The sequence below is a fragment of the Sceloporus undulatus genome, chromosome 2 (assembly GCF_019175285.1).
Source record: "Sceloporus undulatus isolate JIND9_A2432 ecotype Alabama chromosome 2, SceUnd_v1.1, whole genome shotgun sequence".
In the NCBI taxonomy this organism is placed as follows: Eukaryota; Metazoa; Chordata; class Lepidosauria; order Squamata; family Phrynosomatidae; genus Sceloporus; species Sceloporus undulatus.
Genome location: NC_056523.1, coordinates 307,802,204 through 307,817,840, shown reverse-complemented (window position 1 = coordinate 307,817,840; position 15,637 = coordinate 307,802,204). Strand labels below are relative to the sequence as shown.

Sequence of the window (15,637 nt, the reverse complement as noted above, 5' to 3'; positions counted from 1 at the left end):
GAAACGAAGTCATGCCAGACAAATCTGATATCTTTCTTTGATAAGTAACCATCTTGGTAGTGAAGGTATAGTATATCTTGATTTCAGTAAGGCCTTTGACAGGGTTCCCCATGACATTCTTGCAAACAAGCTTGTAACAGTGGACTAGACAAGGTAACTGTTACTGGATTTGTAATTGGTTGACTGGCCGAACCTAGGGTGCTCAACAATGGCTCCTTTCTATAATATAATATAATAAATTTATTTATATCCCGCTCCTCCCAAGATCAGGGCGGCTTACAAACATGGGTTTAAAACATGGTGCCATGACAATATAAAAGATACAACTACACACGGCTAACTATCAATAAAACATCAATAAACTAACAGAATTAAAAGCCCCTTAGCCAACCTCTTGGCCACGGAAGAGGAGGGAGGCCCACAGGATTTTTAGTTGGGGAATCCTGTTGGAACAGGAAGGTTTTTAGTCCTTCCTGAATTGGGCCAGGGTGGTAGTCGAGCGGAGCTCGGTGGGCAGCGTATTCCAAAGGGCTGGGGCAGCCGTGGAAATGTCCTCCGTGTTGGGGATAACTCGCCCAGGCACCTTCGTAATTGCTGCCCAGACTTTCTGAGGGTGCGAGGCGGAATGTATGGGGAGGCGTCCTTTAGGTATCCTGGGCCCAAGCCATTTAGGGCATTATAGGTAATCACCAACACTTATATTGAGCCCGGAGCGGAGGGCAGCCAATGGAGATCTTTCAAAACCGGTGTTATATGGCTGGTCCTGGAAACGCCAGTGACCAGCCGGGCTGCCATATTCTGCACCATTTGCAGCTTCCGAGTTTGGTATAGGGTTGCCCCATGTAGAGTACATTGCAGAGTCCAGTCTCGAAGTTCCAGAGCATGTACAACAGTTTCTAGGTCCCTCTGGGCCAGGTATGGGCGCAGCTGGCGAATAAGCCGAAGCTGATGACAGGTGCTCCTGACCGTCGCATTCACCTGAGCAGTCAGATGGAGCGACGAATCAAGAAGCACCCCCAGACTGCGCACGGAGTCCTTCACAGGGAGCGTGACCCCGTTCAGGACAGGTGGAACCACCGCCATTCCTGGACCAGGAGAACCTATCACCAGTACCTCCATTTTCTCTGGATTCAACTTGAGTCGGTTTTCTCTCATCCAGCCCATTACTGACTCTAGGCAGGCCACGAGAGGAGAGACGCCATCCCAGTCGCTGCATCAGTCGGAGACATAGAGAAATAATTTGGTGGTCATCAGCGTACGATAACCCGCGCCCCATGTCTCCGGATGATCTCTCCCAGCGGTTTCATGTAAATGTTAAATAGCATGGGAGACAGAATGGCTCCTTGAGGGACCCCAGTTTTAAGGGCCGCTCGTCGGAGCACACGTCTCCCAGCTGCCACATCTGGGACCTCCCGGAGAGGTAGGACCGGAACCACTGGAGCGCAGTGCCCCCGATTCCACCCTCTGCCAGGCGTCCCAGAAGGATACCATGGTCTATTTCATCCTGGAGAGAGGGACCAGTGGGGTCCCACCGGGGTCTGTCCTGGGGCCTGTGTTATTCAACATCTTTATCAATGACCTAGATGACAGAATTGGGGGCATACTCATCAAATTTGCAGATGACAACCAAATTAGGAGGAGTAGCTAATACCCCTGACAACAGGATCAAAATTCAAAATGAACTTAATAGATTAGAAAGCTGGGCCAAAACTAACAAAATTAAATTCACACGAGAAATGTAAAATACTGCACTTAGGACCGAAAAATAAAATGCACCGATATAGGATGGGGGACACCTGGCTGAATGAGACTACAAGTGAAAGGATCTGGAGTCCAAGTAGACCACAAGTTGAACATGAGTCAACAGTGTAATGCAGCAGCTAAAAAGGCCAAAGCAATTTTAGGCTGCATCAATAAAAGTATAATGTCTAGCTCAGAGAGTAAACAGTGCCACTGTATTCTGCTTTGGTCATGCCCCACTGGAATATTGTGCCCAGTTCTGGGCACCACAAATAAAAAGGATGTTGAGAAACTGCAGCATTCCAAAGGAGGGTGACTGAAATGGTGAAAGGTCTGGAAACCATGCCCTATGAGGAACGACTTAGGGAGCTGGGGATGTTTAGCCTGGAGAAAGAAATTAAGAGGTGATATGATAGCCCTGTTTAAATATTTGAAGGGGTGTCACATTGAGGAGGCAAGCTTGTTTTCTGCTGCTCCAGAGAACAGGCCAGGAACAATGGATCCAAGCTGCAGGAAAAGAGATTCCATCTCAATATTAGGAGGAACTTCCTGACAGTAAGGGCTGTTTGACAGTGGAACAAACTCCCTTGGAGTGTAGTGGAGTCTCCTTCTTTTTGAGGTCTTTAAGGAGGCTGGATGGCCATCTATCAGGAATGCTTTGATTTAGGTTTCCTGCATGGCAGGGTGATGGACTGGATGGCCTTGTGGTCTCTTCCAACTCTATGATTCCATGATTCTATGGCTATATATATGTGTTACCTGGAAGGCAGGAGTGATTTGCATGTATATTGTCTGTTGCTAATGGCAGGCCTCAGGGTGTGAGGGTCTGCACAAGAGGATTAATGTCTGCTTGATAGTGCTCATTGTCTGCTGGGAGAGTTTCATTTGCATTTGTTGAGTCTTTATCTTGCTGTCTTTCAGGACTGGTAGCCAAACCTTGTTACTTTAAGGGTTTCTTATTTCCTGTTGAAATTGTCCAGGTGTTGTGGATTTCAATGGCTTCCTGTGCATCCTGACATGGTAGTGGTTGGCACGGTCCAGAATTTTAGTGTTTTCTAATAATTATTTTATGCCCAGGGTGGTTTGTGGCATATTCTGCTACTGCTGATTTTTCTGGCACAGATGCTGGCGAAACGTCAGGAAGAAACTCTGCTAGAACATGGACACTTAGCCTGAAAAACCCACAAAAAACTATTGATGCCAGCCATGAAAGCCTTCGACTTCACAGTATGAACATATCCCGTAGTGAATATGATCAACAACATGCAAGGAGGATTACTTAAAGTTTGGTGTCTGTTTTGTTTCGTTTTGCAGCATCCAAGACTTCCAAGAATTTCTTTGCAAAAAAAGCCCTATGCCTTTCTGAAATTTTGCAAGCTTTATCACCACAGAAGGGATAATTATACCCGCTGATGGTATCTATTATTATTATTATTATTATTATACAATTTAAAAACAATACAACAATATTAAAATATATAAATATAAAATTTTTAAAAATCAAAGCTCTCTCAGAAAGAAATCTTGTACAGACCTCTTTCATGAAGCCTTTGAACTCCTTGTCTTCTGCCACTGAACTCTCAGGAGAAAAAGGTTTACAGGATTACAGTTTGTTCCCCTACGCTCTTACTAGGATGTTGCAGGGTTCATCTACACTATAGAAATAATATAGTTTGACACAACTGTAAGTGCTGTGGAATCTTTGGATTTGTATTTTTACAAGGTATTTAGTCTTCTCTGTCAGAGTGCTTTGTTGTTTGTTGTTGTGTGCCTTCAAGTCATTTCCAACTTATAGCAACCCGAAAGCAAACCTATCATAGCGGATTCCTGGCAAGATTTGTTCAGATAGGGTTTGCCATTGTCATCCTCTGAGGCTGAGAGAATGTGAATTTCCTAAGGTCCCCCAGTGGGTTTCATGGCTCAGTGAGAATTTGAACCCTGAACTCCAGAGCCATAGTCCAAATCAAAACCATTATGCCATGCTGACTCAAAGAATGCTGGTGCATCACAAAACTACAAATCCAAGGGTTCTATAGGATGGAGTCATGGCAGTTAAAGTGGTGTCAAATGTTTATTTCTGCAGTGTAGATGCACCCCTCAAGCCCATGTAGTGAATGCAGATTATTCCTAAGTAAGTGTACAGAGAATATAGTCTTAATAAATCTGCATTTATAACCTTATGCTAATGTCAGATTCCTGGACTCATTGATAATTCTATTTTTGATAACTTACTTTTCCTTTGGACTCATTTAAGAAGTCACTGATGCTACTGGTTTTAGAAGATGTAAATTCCATCTTGTGATCTAATGAGAGTGAACTGTTTGTTTCTTCTGTCTCAGTAGGATTCATTTTCAGAGATAAAGATATCTGAAAATTTTGCTGTGTTTCACTTAGCATTTCTTTCAGGGAAGTCACCTGGTCCTCGTAGTACGCAGCTCTGATGCGTTTATCTCCTCGTGTCTTGGAGGGACAAACAGAAAGTTATAATTAAAATGGTGTTTAATAGATGGGTAAAGCAATCTCACCTCTGCTGGCCAATGACAGATAGCATGGCTTAGATCATCTTTAAAAAATCTTATAAAACACTCAGTTTGACATGTAACATATTCAAGGCCGTCCCACATAGTGTCAGTAAATACAGGATATTTGGAACAAGCCACTATAGCAACAAATTCTTCCTTTACAGGTGCTACTACCTAAATCCATATTTTCCCTTCCATTTTGCCATTTTATTGAAGGAACACCATTTTACTATGCCATTGTATATAATGGGAACGTGCAGAAATGCTGTTCAAAAACACCACATGAGAATTTTGCACAATGACACCAGATGCACAACTCTGTTTCCACAACCTTAAACTGAATAGGGACATTCTGCATGAGACAAAAACAGCCAAGAGCCTCCATAGGAAAATTTACTTTTATGTAATCCACTGTCATGATTCTGACTATAATCTTAACAACAGAAGAATAAAATGAATTAGGAATTACGGAGGGGGAAGAGATAACACAAGGATGGGCCAAGGATAGCAACCTGAGTGTGAAGTGACTTCAGTATCCCATGATGTCCCATCATTGTGTTCCATTCTCTTCTTTTTACAATATTTTACAATATTGATTACAATATTGGTGGGAATCATGAATCCCTCCAGAAGTTGTTGCAGCTCTCAGCATGTCTCACCATTGGCTATGCTAACTATGGCTGCTGGGATTTGCAGTCCAACAACATGTGGAAGGCTGCATGATTTCAGGCACGTCTACATTGGCTGCTTAATCTGGGGCCAACCCAGAACATTTTACCTTGGACCAACTACAATGGTGACTGTACAGAGTGGGCCAAATCTGGTGTGATGCTCTAAGTGTTCATAACATTTGTACTGCTTTTGGTGCTTAATAAAATCACTTCAATGCAAAACCAGATTCTGTTGTTGTTGTTTTAAAAAATCTAGAATCATACTGTATGTTTGACATCAAGCTGAAGACTAAAGAAAAAATTACCTTACAGCTAATTGGAAGGAGTTCAACAATCAAAAGAGCATTGGCGTGAGAAGATAAAAGGCAGAATTTATAGTGTCTGGACCCAGTACAAAAAGTAATCTCAATTTTAGAGGGAAAAGCAGGGGCCTACCTCATAATGTAGCCCAGCAACATTCCAAGGTATGCGATAATATGTGCCACTATTACCATCGCGGACTCTGTTACACATTCCATTGAAAAGCTCGTTGTTAAATGGGCTTGCCTGTGGTTTCATTCCTAGAATGTTAATACTGAGAGAACAAATTGTAACTTAATTTTTGATCGAAAGTGCAAGTGTGCAGAGGTCAGCAATTCTGATTAAGGGTAAAGACAATCAATGGTTAAAAGACCCCCAAAAAACAAAACAAAAATTAACACCATCAAACTAATGCTTTGTTGTAAGAGTTCCATTAAATATAGGAAAGCTTTCTAAGGGTAGCTTGAACTAAGCTAATTTCTCTTTTGGTAGGTGAAAAAATAAAGGTAGGGAAGGAAAGATCCCTAAGAGTGTCTGTTTGCATCTCAGAGTGGTTAGGATGGATAGACAAGAGATAAGGAAACTGTGGGTCACTGAAAATTACTTATCCCTACCATTGCTGTTGTTTCAAAAGCTGTATCTGCACTGCAAAAATAATACAGTTTGACACTTCTTTAATTGCCATGGCTCCATCTTATGGAATACTAGGATCTGTAATTTGTTGTGGCACCAGAACTCTCTGACAGAGAAAGTAAAATATCTCACAAAACTACAACTCCCAGACTATATGTATTGAGCCATGGCAGTTAAAGTGATGTAAAACCATTACTTCTGAAGTGTGGATGCAGCCTAAGAGTCTTTTTCACTCCCTAAATGCTGAGCATTGTTGCATTTCCAACACCTTGCAGGAATGTTTGTATTCAAGACTGCTATGCTAATTACACCATTCAAATGTCATGCATTCACCTGTCCATACATACATACTCACACATACCTTTGGTTCACACATACATTTCAATAATGAAAGGCAATGAATTCTGTGGCAATCATATGCAAGACAACATAGAAACAGTGCACAAACATACAAACAGTGTCTGGTAGGGAATGATCAATGTACTCCATGGCTATATTTGCACATTAGTCAAGATTCCTAGTTTATCAAGGCTTACTGGGAGTGAGTACAGCCTATGCAGTCCAACTTTGCTTCAGTTTTCTTGTGAACAGAAAAATTATTGAGGAAGCATAGCTTATAGTAATGTCTAAACATGGGATGCTGCTTTGTTTGCCCCCAAATAAACCAGAATTGTAAGCTAGCAATATGGTTGTTGCTAGGATTATAAAGTGTGTTGAGGAGCAATAAATCAGGATCTTGCATATAAGGTGTCATCTTGTTTATTTTACCCACCTGAACAAAGGCAGGAGCAAAACAGACAGTGTGTATTACCATAATATTTATTCAGAATTACCAGGCGAAGCCAGGAAAGTTGAGTTATCAATATGTGCAAATGCAACCTATGTATGCTGTCTTGTGTTTCATGAAGAAAAGTGGAACATAAATGCCATTAATGCGAGAAAAAGAAAAAGAGGCCAAGGGTATTCTGCATGAGGAACATACATGTTCCAAATAATGCTATGAAACAGGATGGACCTATTGCCAATAATATGAAGATTAGCAGGTGGTAATTTCTAGTGTTTTCATGACATGAAATTGCAAGGCGGAGAGCATGAAATATCTGCACATCCAGACAAAAGTCTCATGAACAACACAAGGCGCATATCTCATCTGCATGGTCCTTCCATTATTATAAAGAAACCCATCTTTTTTGTCTCTTGTCATCTGAGGGAGCCATCCTTTACACCTTTTTAAAATTGTAAGCAATCTAGTGTTAGAAAAAGAGACCCGCAAGATTCTGATTATTCTCATGGACACACTTCCCAGGCCTTACCCCCAGCCAGCAATTAGTCCAAGCTCGGATACATCAAGAATACGATCACGACAGGGTTCAGTGCGGTAAGTATCACAATCTGCTTCATCGGACATGTCTCCACAGTCATCCTCTGTATTACAAACCAACCTTGTCTTTATACAGTGTCCTAAGTACAACAAAGAGAACAAAAGAAAAGATTCCTAACTTGTAAGCACTGTCCTTACCACAACCACCCCATATATCTTAATATTGCTTGGTTTACAGCGGGGATAGAAAGGTGAGCCCCTGGGGCCTCATGTGTCCTCCAAATGCTGTTTTTGTGGCTCTAAGATTTCCTGAACCACCCTGTTTCTGGTCCCTTCCAAAAGTGAATTCCCTCTCCTAGGTTATAGCTGCACTGCAGAATTACTGTAGTTTGACACCACTTTGACTGCACTGGCTCTGAGTGGCTCAGTGCTATGGAATTCTGGATGTGTCGTTTTGTGAGACATTCTTCTCTGTGAGACAACACAACAAACTACACACCCCAGTATGTCATAGCCTGGAGCCATGGCAGCTAAAGTGGTGTCAGACTGCATTATTTCTGCAGTGTGGCAGCAGCCCTGGAAGCCTCCAGAAGGTTGCAGGGGGCCCTTTTGCAACATTCAGCATTAAGGGGGCGGGGGAGAAAAAATCCTTCCCTTTCAAAACAAGACAGTGACTTTTTGCCATTTCCATTTTTGTTTGTTTAGTTTTTTTCTTTGGGTTATTGCAGGACATTTTTTGGCACCCGGGAGCAGTGGCATCACTGGGGGGGCAGCAGACCACACAAGGTGACACCCTAAGGGGGGGGTGACACCACTGCTGCTCAAACACCTGTATTTTGGCAGAAACATTGTGGCATTTGCCTGTATCTCTTTAAAATGCTTTACGAGATGGTGGGAATGAGGTGAAGCTCAGTGGGACAAAAAAGAAGGGACTCCATAATTTTTAAAAATTAAAATTTCTAATTTCAAAATTTTAAATTTTAATTTAAAGTGCTGACATCTCACAAAACTACAAATGCCAGGATTCTGCAGGATGGAGCCATGGCAATTACAGTGGTGCCAAACTGCATTAGTTCTACTGTGTAGATGCACCCTACAGCAGACCTATTCAATCAGCTGCTGAATGGTGAGTCGATACGTAGGTTAAACTCATTGGTTCAATGGATTCATTCTTGTCAATGACAGAATGTAGGCTTCAGTCATTTAAATACAGTTTATTATTATTATTATTATTATTATTATTATTAAACTTTATTTCTAAAGTGCTGTAATTATACACAGCGCTGTACAAAGTTTTAAAAACAACATCATCATTTTAAAGAATATGGAAGTAGTAGTGTCTACCATTTTCACACTTGAAGTCTTTGCCACATTCCACTTCTTCCTCAATGCAGGGGGTGTCAGGCTGACAGTTTTCTCTGTGTCCCAGGGGTTCCATGCATGCCTTTCCTCCAAACTGCCCATACTTCAAGACACTCCTGGAGCGATACTTTGGGAGGGAAAGTTTTTTTTAAGTGCATAAAATCAGTGGGATGGGGTGGGAAGAACAACCATAAAAACATGAGCACAAATAGAATAGAATAGAATAGAATAGAATAGAATAGAAATGCTAAACTGTGCTGTTTACACAATGGGATAAAAATACAATAATATTACAGGTATAAGCTGACTTACAGTTGAAAACCGAAACAAGTGACCAAATCAAGTGTATAACGTGGAACCCAGCTTAGGCCAAGTCTTGCTGCATCATTTTGACACCAGTTTCCTTCACTCTCTTTCAGGCTGCTTCCACATTGCAGAAATAATCCATTTTGACACCACTTTAACTGCTATGGCTCAGTGCTATGGAATTCTGGGAATTGTTGTTTTGTCATTTACAGGCTTCTCTGTCAGAGAGCTCTGGTGTCACACAACAAAATACAATTCTCAGGATTCAATAAGGCTGAGCCATTGCAGATAAAGTGGTGTCAAACTGGATTATTTCTCTTCAGAGTGCTGCTGAAGCAGGTTACTTCACACTGTTGAATGGCAGATGTTATTCCACTTTTCCTGCTCTTTACTCCTATATTGGCTGCCTTGATAAATAATAATAATAATAATAATAATAATAATAATAATTTATTTGTATCCCACCCCTCTGAGAACAATTGGGGCGGCTAACAAGTTAAAAATACAAAACATATCAAATCCCTAGTACCCTCCTCCCCTTAAAAAGGTATTAAATCTGATAGAGAATTAAAACCATACAAGTTAAAACTGACCCAAAGGTCAAACAACATAACAATAATCAATATAACAATAATCAATGGGAGAAGCAGTATCTATTTATTCATAGGAGTTTCCTGAGGCCGGGTTCTCTATTCTGGAAATGCCTGCCGAAAGAGATTCATCTTAATAGCCTTTTTAAAGCTGTCTTAGGATGTAAACCAGGGGTAGGCAACCTACGGCCCGGCAAGGCCTTGGGACCGGCCCCAGCCCGGTCCTGCCGCCGATTGCCGCCGGAGACTTTGGCCTCTAGCGTGAGGGCGTGGGGCTTTTGGCCTACCAGGAGGAGGCGGGCAAGGGGGGGCAAGCGGCAGGCAAGGGGGGCAATTGTCTATAGAAGCCTCCGAAACATGCATTTATATTAACATTTTTAAAAAAATCAGCAATTTTTTTTGCGTGTCCTCCATTTTTTTTTTAAAAAAAAGTGTCCTCCATTTGAAAATTTTGTCCTACATTTGCACCGGTTTATTTATTTAATTAATGTTTTAAAAATTATTTAATTATTTATTGTTTGCCTACCCCTGATGTAAACAGATGGATCTCATCTGGCAGGCCGTTCCACAGTCTGGGGGTGACGATGGAAAATGCCCTCTGGGAGGTAGCCGAAAGCCTAGATGTTTGTGGCTGAAGTAGGCCTCTCCCAGAGGACTGGAGTGCGCGGGGAGGATTATAAGGGAGAAGGCGGTCCCGAAGATAGTTTGGACCCAAGCCATTTAGGGCTTTAAAGGTAATAACCAATACCTTGTACTGGGCCCAGAAACTAATAAGCATCCAGTGGAGGGATTTTAGAACCGGAGTAATACGGTCTCTCCTAGATGTTCCGGAAATTACTCTGGCTGCCATATTCTGTGCTAGTTGCAGTTTCCGGATCAAGTACGAGGGTAGCCCCATGTAGAGCGCATTAGAGAAATCTAGACATGAGGTTACCAGCGCGTGGACAACAGTCTCAAGATCCCTTATTTCCAGAAAAGGGCACAGCTGGCATATCAGCCGAAGCTGATAACAAGCGCTCTTGACTGTCGCATTTACCTGATTCGATATCAGGAGCGACGAATCAAGGAACACTCCCAGACTGCGAACGCAGTCCTTGACGGAGAGTGTGACCCCATCCAGGACCGGAGGTTGCAACCCGATTCCTGGTTTCAGGGTTGCTACCGTGAGCACCTGGGGTTTTTCTGGATCAGGGACGTAGCCAGGATTTTGAGAAGGGGGGGTCCAGACTAAGTGCCACCATTTTGAAGGGCTGAAAGCCCCACCCCAGTCACAGAAAGAGGGTCGAGCCTTCACCTCAGGAAGGGGGAAGAGGGGAAGAAGGGGAGGGGGCTGCTCCACTTCCGTGCCATTGCCAAAGGCTCCTCAGGTTCATTCAGGGGAAAGGAGAGTCAAGAGAGCTGTCTTTTGCGGGAAGGAACAATAAAACAACCCGGGGGCTGGGAAGTTTGTCCTTGGAGTGAAGAGAAGGGAAGGAAAAAGAGAAAAGAGGACTTGCTCCCTGGCATCCTCCTCTCAGGGCTCCCGCTGCCCTGGCACCTTCCCCAAACCCCAAATGCACGGGGAGCTCTGGCTGAAGCAGGAGTAGCAACCAGGGCATGGTCCCTTTTGGGGGGGGGGTCCTGCCTCATCCTCTGCTCTCTGGAGGGCAACCTGCATGTGGAGGGGGGCAGAGAAGGGAAAGGGAGAGAGAGTACGCCAAATAGAGCGAAAGAGGGAGAGAGAGAAACCGCAGCCACACCTAGACTTCAATCTACTTCCTCAGATGCATTTACATGCAACAACAACAACAATATGTAGAGAGATCTTGTAGCCCCTTTGAGACTAACTGAAAGAAACACATTGGCAGCATTAGTTTTCCTAGATGTCAGTTTTCCTAGCATTTTCCTCAGATGCATTTAGACCCAATAATAATAATAATAATAATAATAATAATAATAATAAGAATAATAATAATAATAAGAAGTAGAGAGATCTTGCAGCACTTTTGAGACTCACCAAAAGAAAGAAATTGGAGCATGAGCTTTCCTAGACTTCAGTCTACTTCCTCAAGTGCATTTGTGGCTTGCAAAAGATCACGCAGCCAAACCCATGCATCAAGAGGGTGGTGAAATGAGGAGGGAGTCTTTGGCTAAGAGAGAGGCGAGAAGGAGTGAAAGACCCTCTGTGCATGCTCAGGCACTCACTGCTTCTAAGACTGAGCATTGAAACAATAATTCTGAGGTTCAGAGGCTTGGCGGCCTTCCCTTCAACACAAGCAAGGTCCCTTCCAGAAAGAAAATGGAGAGGGGTGGGGAGTGGGTTTAACTCATGGATAGAGGTCCCACTGGGTGACCATGGGCAGGTCACACTCTCTCAGCCCCAGAGAAACAACCTCTGGAAAAATTTGCCAGGAAAACTCCATGATAGGTTTGCCTTAGGGTTGCCTTAGGGTTGCCATGAGTCAGAACCAACTTGCAAATAGCATCAGCAAAAGAGCTCCAAGGCTGCATCCACACTGCAGAAATAGTGCAGTTTGAAAACACTTTAACTGCCCTGGCTCCATGCTATGGGATCCTGGGATTTTTAGTTTTGGGAGCTATTTAGCCATCTCTGCCAGCCACAAGAATCTGAAGTGCAATTCCCAGATCTCCTCATCATTTCATCATTTATTTCATTTCTGTGCCACCTTTTCCCCCAGAAAAGGACCCAAGGCAGTTTGGTTTTTATGGTTGACACCACTTTAACTTCCATTATAGCACTGTGCTATGGAATCTTGGGATCTGTAGTTTTGAGGAGCTGTTTAGCCATCTCTGTCAGGTGCCACAACAAACTTCAAATCCCAGCATTCCACAGCATGGAGCCAAGGGCAGTTAAAGTGGCATCAAACTGGATTATTTCTTTAGTGCAGATGCAAATGGAGTCCTTCCTCTCAAGCTGTTCACATCAGATAAATTCAGGTTGATAAAGCAAAGTGCAGCTGCTCAAGCAATAAGCGGCAGCCACTCTGTTCATGCTCAGAGACTGTTCATATTCTGAGACATTCAGAGGAGGGCAAAAAAGGAGCTACTTGAGGATGAGCTTATGAAACATGAATGGGTTTAATGGTTGGAATCAAGTAGCTTCAATATATACCATTATACATATATAAACATACCAAACTCTGAAAAACTCCAAAATACATCTAGTCCTCAGCATTTTGGATAAGGGAGATTCAACCTGTAGTTGATTATTGTTATTAGAAGTCACCTTTCTTTGATATTTCCTTTTAGAGCCTTCCTTCTCCCTTCCTTCCCCTTTCTTTCTTTCTTTCTTTCTTTCTTTCTTTCTTCCTTCTTTCTTTCCTTTCTCTTCCTTCCTTCCTTTAGTTCTCCCTCCATCCCCTCATTTTTCCTTCCTTTTTTTCTGTGTGTCTTCCTTCCCTCTTCTTCTTCTTCCTCCTCCTCCTCCTCTCCCGAATGGAGACCTTTTTTTGGCAAAAGCGCAGAGGAGAAGGGAGAGGGAAAGAGAGGCAAAGATGTTGCCGGGAGGGAGACCAGCCCTCTCCCCTCCCTCTCTCTCTCCTGAGTCTGCTCTGACGGAAGGAGGAAGCAGGAGGAAGGAGCTTGAACAGGCACTGCCCCTACCTCAAGGCTCCCTCCCTCCCTCTTGAGCGCTCTCTCTCTCTGAGCCCCCCTGCTCCCTGAGACTTCCCCCCCTTTCCCTCTCCATCCAAGTCCGTGCTTTTGATGGAGGGGAGGAGAAGGGGGAGGAAGGCTTGATGGGGGGGTCCGGACCCCCCAACCCCCCCTTCCCTACATCCCTGTCTGGATTCAGTCTCAATCTGGTTTTCCTCATCCAACCCATTACTGACCGAAGACATTCATTGAGAGAGGAGATGCCATCAGAATTTGAGGCCAACGAACGCGACATAGAGAAATAGATTTGGGTGTCATCAGCTTACTGATAACACCCAGCTCCATGACTCCGAATGATCTCACTCAGCGGTTTCATATAGATGTTGAACAACATCAGGGACAGGATAGCACCCTGTGGGACTCCACAGGTGAGTTCCCTTTTACTGGAGCAACTGTCCCCGAGCATTACCCTCCAGGATCTGCCCGAAAGGAAGGAATGGAACCACTGCAATGCAGTGCCTCCAGTTCCCAATCCCCTCAGGCGATCCAAGAGGATGCCATAACCTATTGTGTTAAAAGCTGCTGAGAGGTCTAAAAGCACCAACAGGGTCACACTGCCCCTGTCGATGCTCAGATGCTGATCGTCGGTCAAGGCAACCATGGCAGTCTCAACCCCAAACCCTGTCCTGAAGCCAGTTTGAAATGGGTCAAGATAATCGGTTTCATCCAAGAGAGCTTGGAGTTGAAGAGTAACTGCCCTCTCGATTACTTTGCTCAAGAATGGCAACAAAGAGACTGCCCTATAGTTGTTCATATCCATAGCTGAATATGAAGCTCACTATATGAGGCCTACATCTTCAAAAGAGAAAAGAAATTCTGATCCAAAGAACATCCAGAAAATTAAAAAATAAGATTGCCTCTGGATATATGTCTTTGTTTTAGGCTTTAATGATCTGATAAGGCTCTTATATCATGTGTTGATCATGTGCTGTTAGTCTGTCTTTCAGATTTCTAATAAGCAATAAAAGACATATCTTACGATTCTCATGCTCTTCTGGTTGACCCTGCCACATATATTATTTTAATATTAGAAAGAGCAAAAGGCAGGTTTTGTTTTAAATCTACCTCTCATTAAACCATTTGTAGATGCTGTATATGAATGTCTCCCAACCTGGTGCCCTTTGGATACATTGGCCTACATTTCCCATCAACCACAGGCAGCATGTTTGGAAATACTGGCTGCATCAGCACTACAGAATTAATCTGGGTTGATACTGCTTGAACTGCCATGGGTTCAATGCTACGGAATTCTGGGAATGGTGGTTTGTTGTTGCACCAGAGAGCAGCTCTGGTGCCACAACAACCTACAGTTCCCAGAATTCCATAGCATTGAGCCTGTGTCAGTTAAAGCAGTGTCAAAACAGATTAATTCTGCAGTGTGAATGCAGCCACTATTGTAGAAACCTTTGTGAAACTACACTACACTTTACTAGCAGGTCTCACTCTTTCTGCTTCCATTGACCAAATACAGTACACACATTAGGTGGGTTCCTGATGTAGGGCTTGAAGACGTACATGCCTACTGGACATCCAGCACAAGCCAATTTTCTAAGTACCCAACAATCATAATGTACTTTTCTCCTTACAAACCCTTAGATCACTAAGGCCACCAAAGTTCATAATTTGCTGATGGAGTCACAGACCCTCAGATATTACTGACTTTCCCTCTCCTGAACATTTGGCAAGAAACCTCATAATTTCCACTTAGAGCTGCCAGGTTGGATACAGGGAGAAGTTCTTGTACCTTTAATCCCAAATGAATAGTAGAGCAGACAGAAATATTAGAAAAGTCTGTCAAGTGGAGCAAAGGTAGTTGTCCTCCTATACCTTCCAAATTCCAACTTTCAGCTTCACCAATCTCCTCCCGACACAGTTGTTGTCTTTCTGGTAGAGAGCAGGAGGAAGGAGCACAGAGGAATACTCAGCAATATTCTTATGTCTGGTGCTTCATTCCATCACCCCACCTCCACCATGAAGAAACAACTGAGTTGGGAGGGGATGCCTGAACCTGAAAGTTGGGTTATGGAAGGTAAAGGAGAACAGATAACATTGTCCTATGGATGGCACTTTATGGCACCATTTCCTGCTCTACAATTCCCTATCCAACTTGGCAGCCCTAGTCAATTATAGTTTGAACCATGTTAAGTTTCTCATGGCTTATCATAAGGCCAAGCCTATCCATCACAAATGGTATCAGTTTCTGTAAAGTACAGATATCAGCTAGAGGTTATGCTACCTATTTATCACTTACCCTTTCGTTTGCACAGGGATGGCACGGCCCCCACTCACTCCAGTCACTCAGCAAGCAATCAATGGGTGGTGGCTCATTGGGTTCTCTTGGCAACCTTGTGTTGGATAAACACAAAATAGTCTTATAGAGCATTACATTAGAAAACTGAAATCAAGAGAAATCTTTGGGCACAGCTGTTCTTTGGTGCATGTACACATGGAAAAAGACAGGATACTGTTCAGTGTGGTTTCAGTAGTGCATGTGTTAAACAGAATTATCCTATATGTGAGGCTAATCATATGGGAAAA

At 43.2% G+C, this 15,637-nt stretch overlaps 1 protein-coding gene across 1 annotated transcript in view; it reads right to left on the bottom strand.

The window, feature by feature from the left end:
• Window positions 1-15,637, bottom strand: part of C9 (complement C9) — a 35,858-nt gene that overhangs the window by 16,300 nt on the left and 3,921 nt on the right. The window contains exons 2-6 of the mRNA XM_042453390.1: window positions 15,351-15,444; window positions 8,532-8,676; window positions 7,180-7,327; window positions 5,369-5,507; window positions 3,973-4,200 (exon numbers count right to left, since the gene is read on the bottom strand). Of these exons, the coding sequence (XP_042309324.1) occupies window positions 3,973-4,200; window positions 5,369-5,507; window positions 7,180-7,327; window positions 8,532-8,676; window positions 15,351-15,444 (754 nt within the window). The remainder of the gene's footprint in view (window positions 1-3,972; window positions 4,201-5,368; window positions 5,508-7,179; window positions 7,328-8,531; window positions 8,677-15,350; window positions 15,445-15,637) is intronic.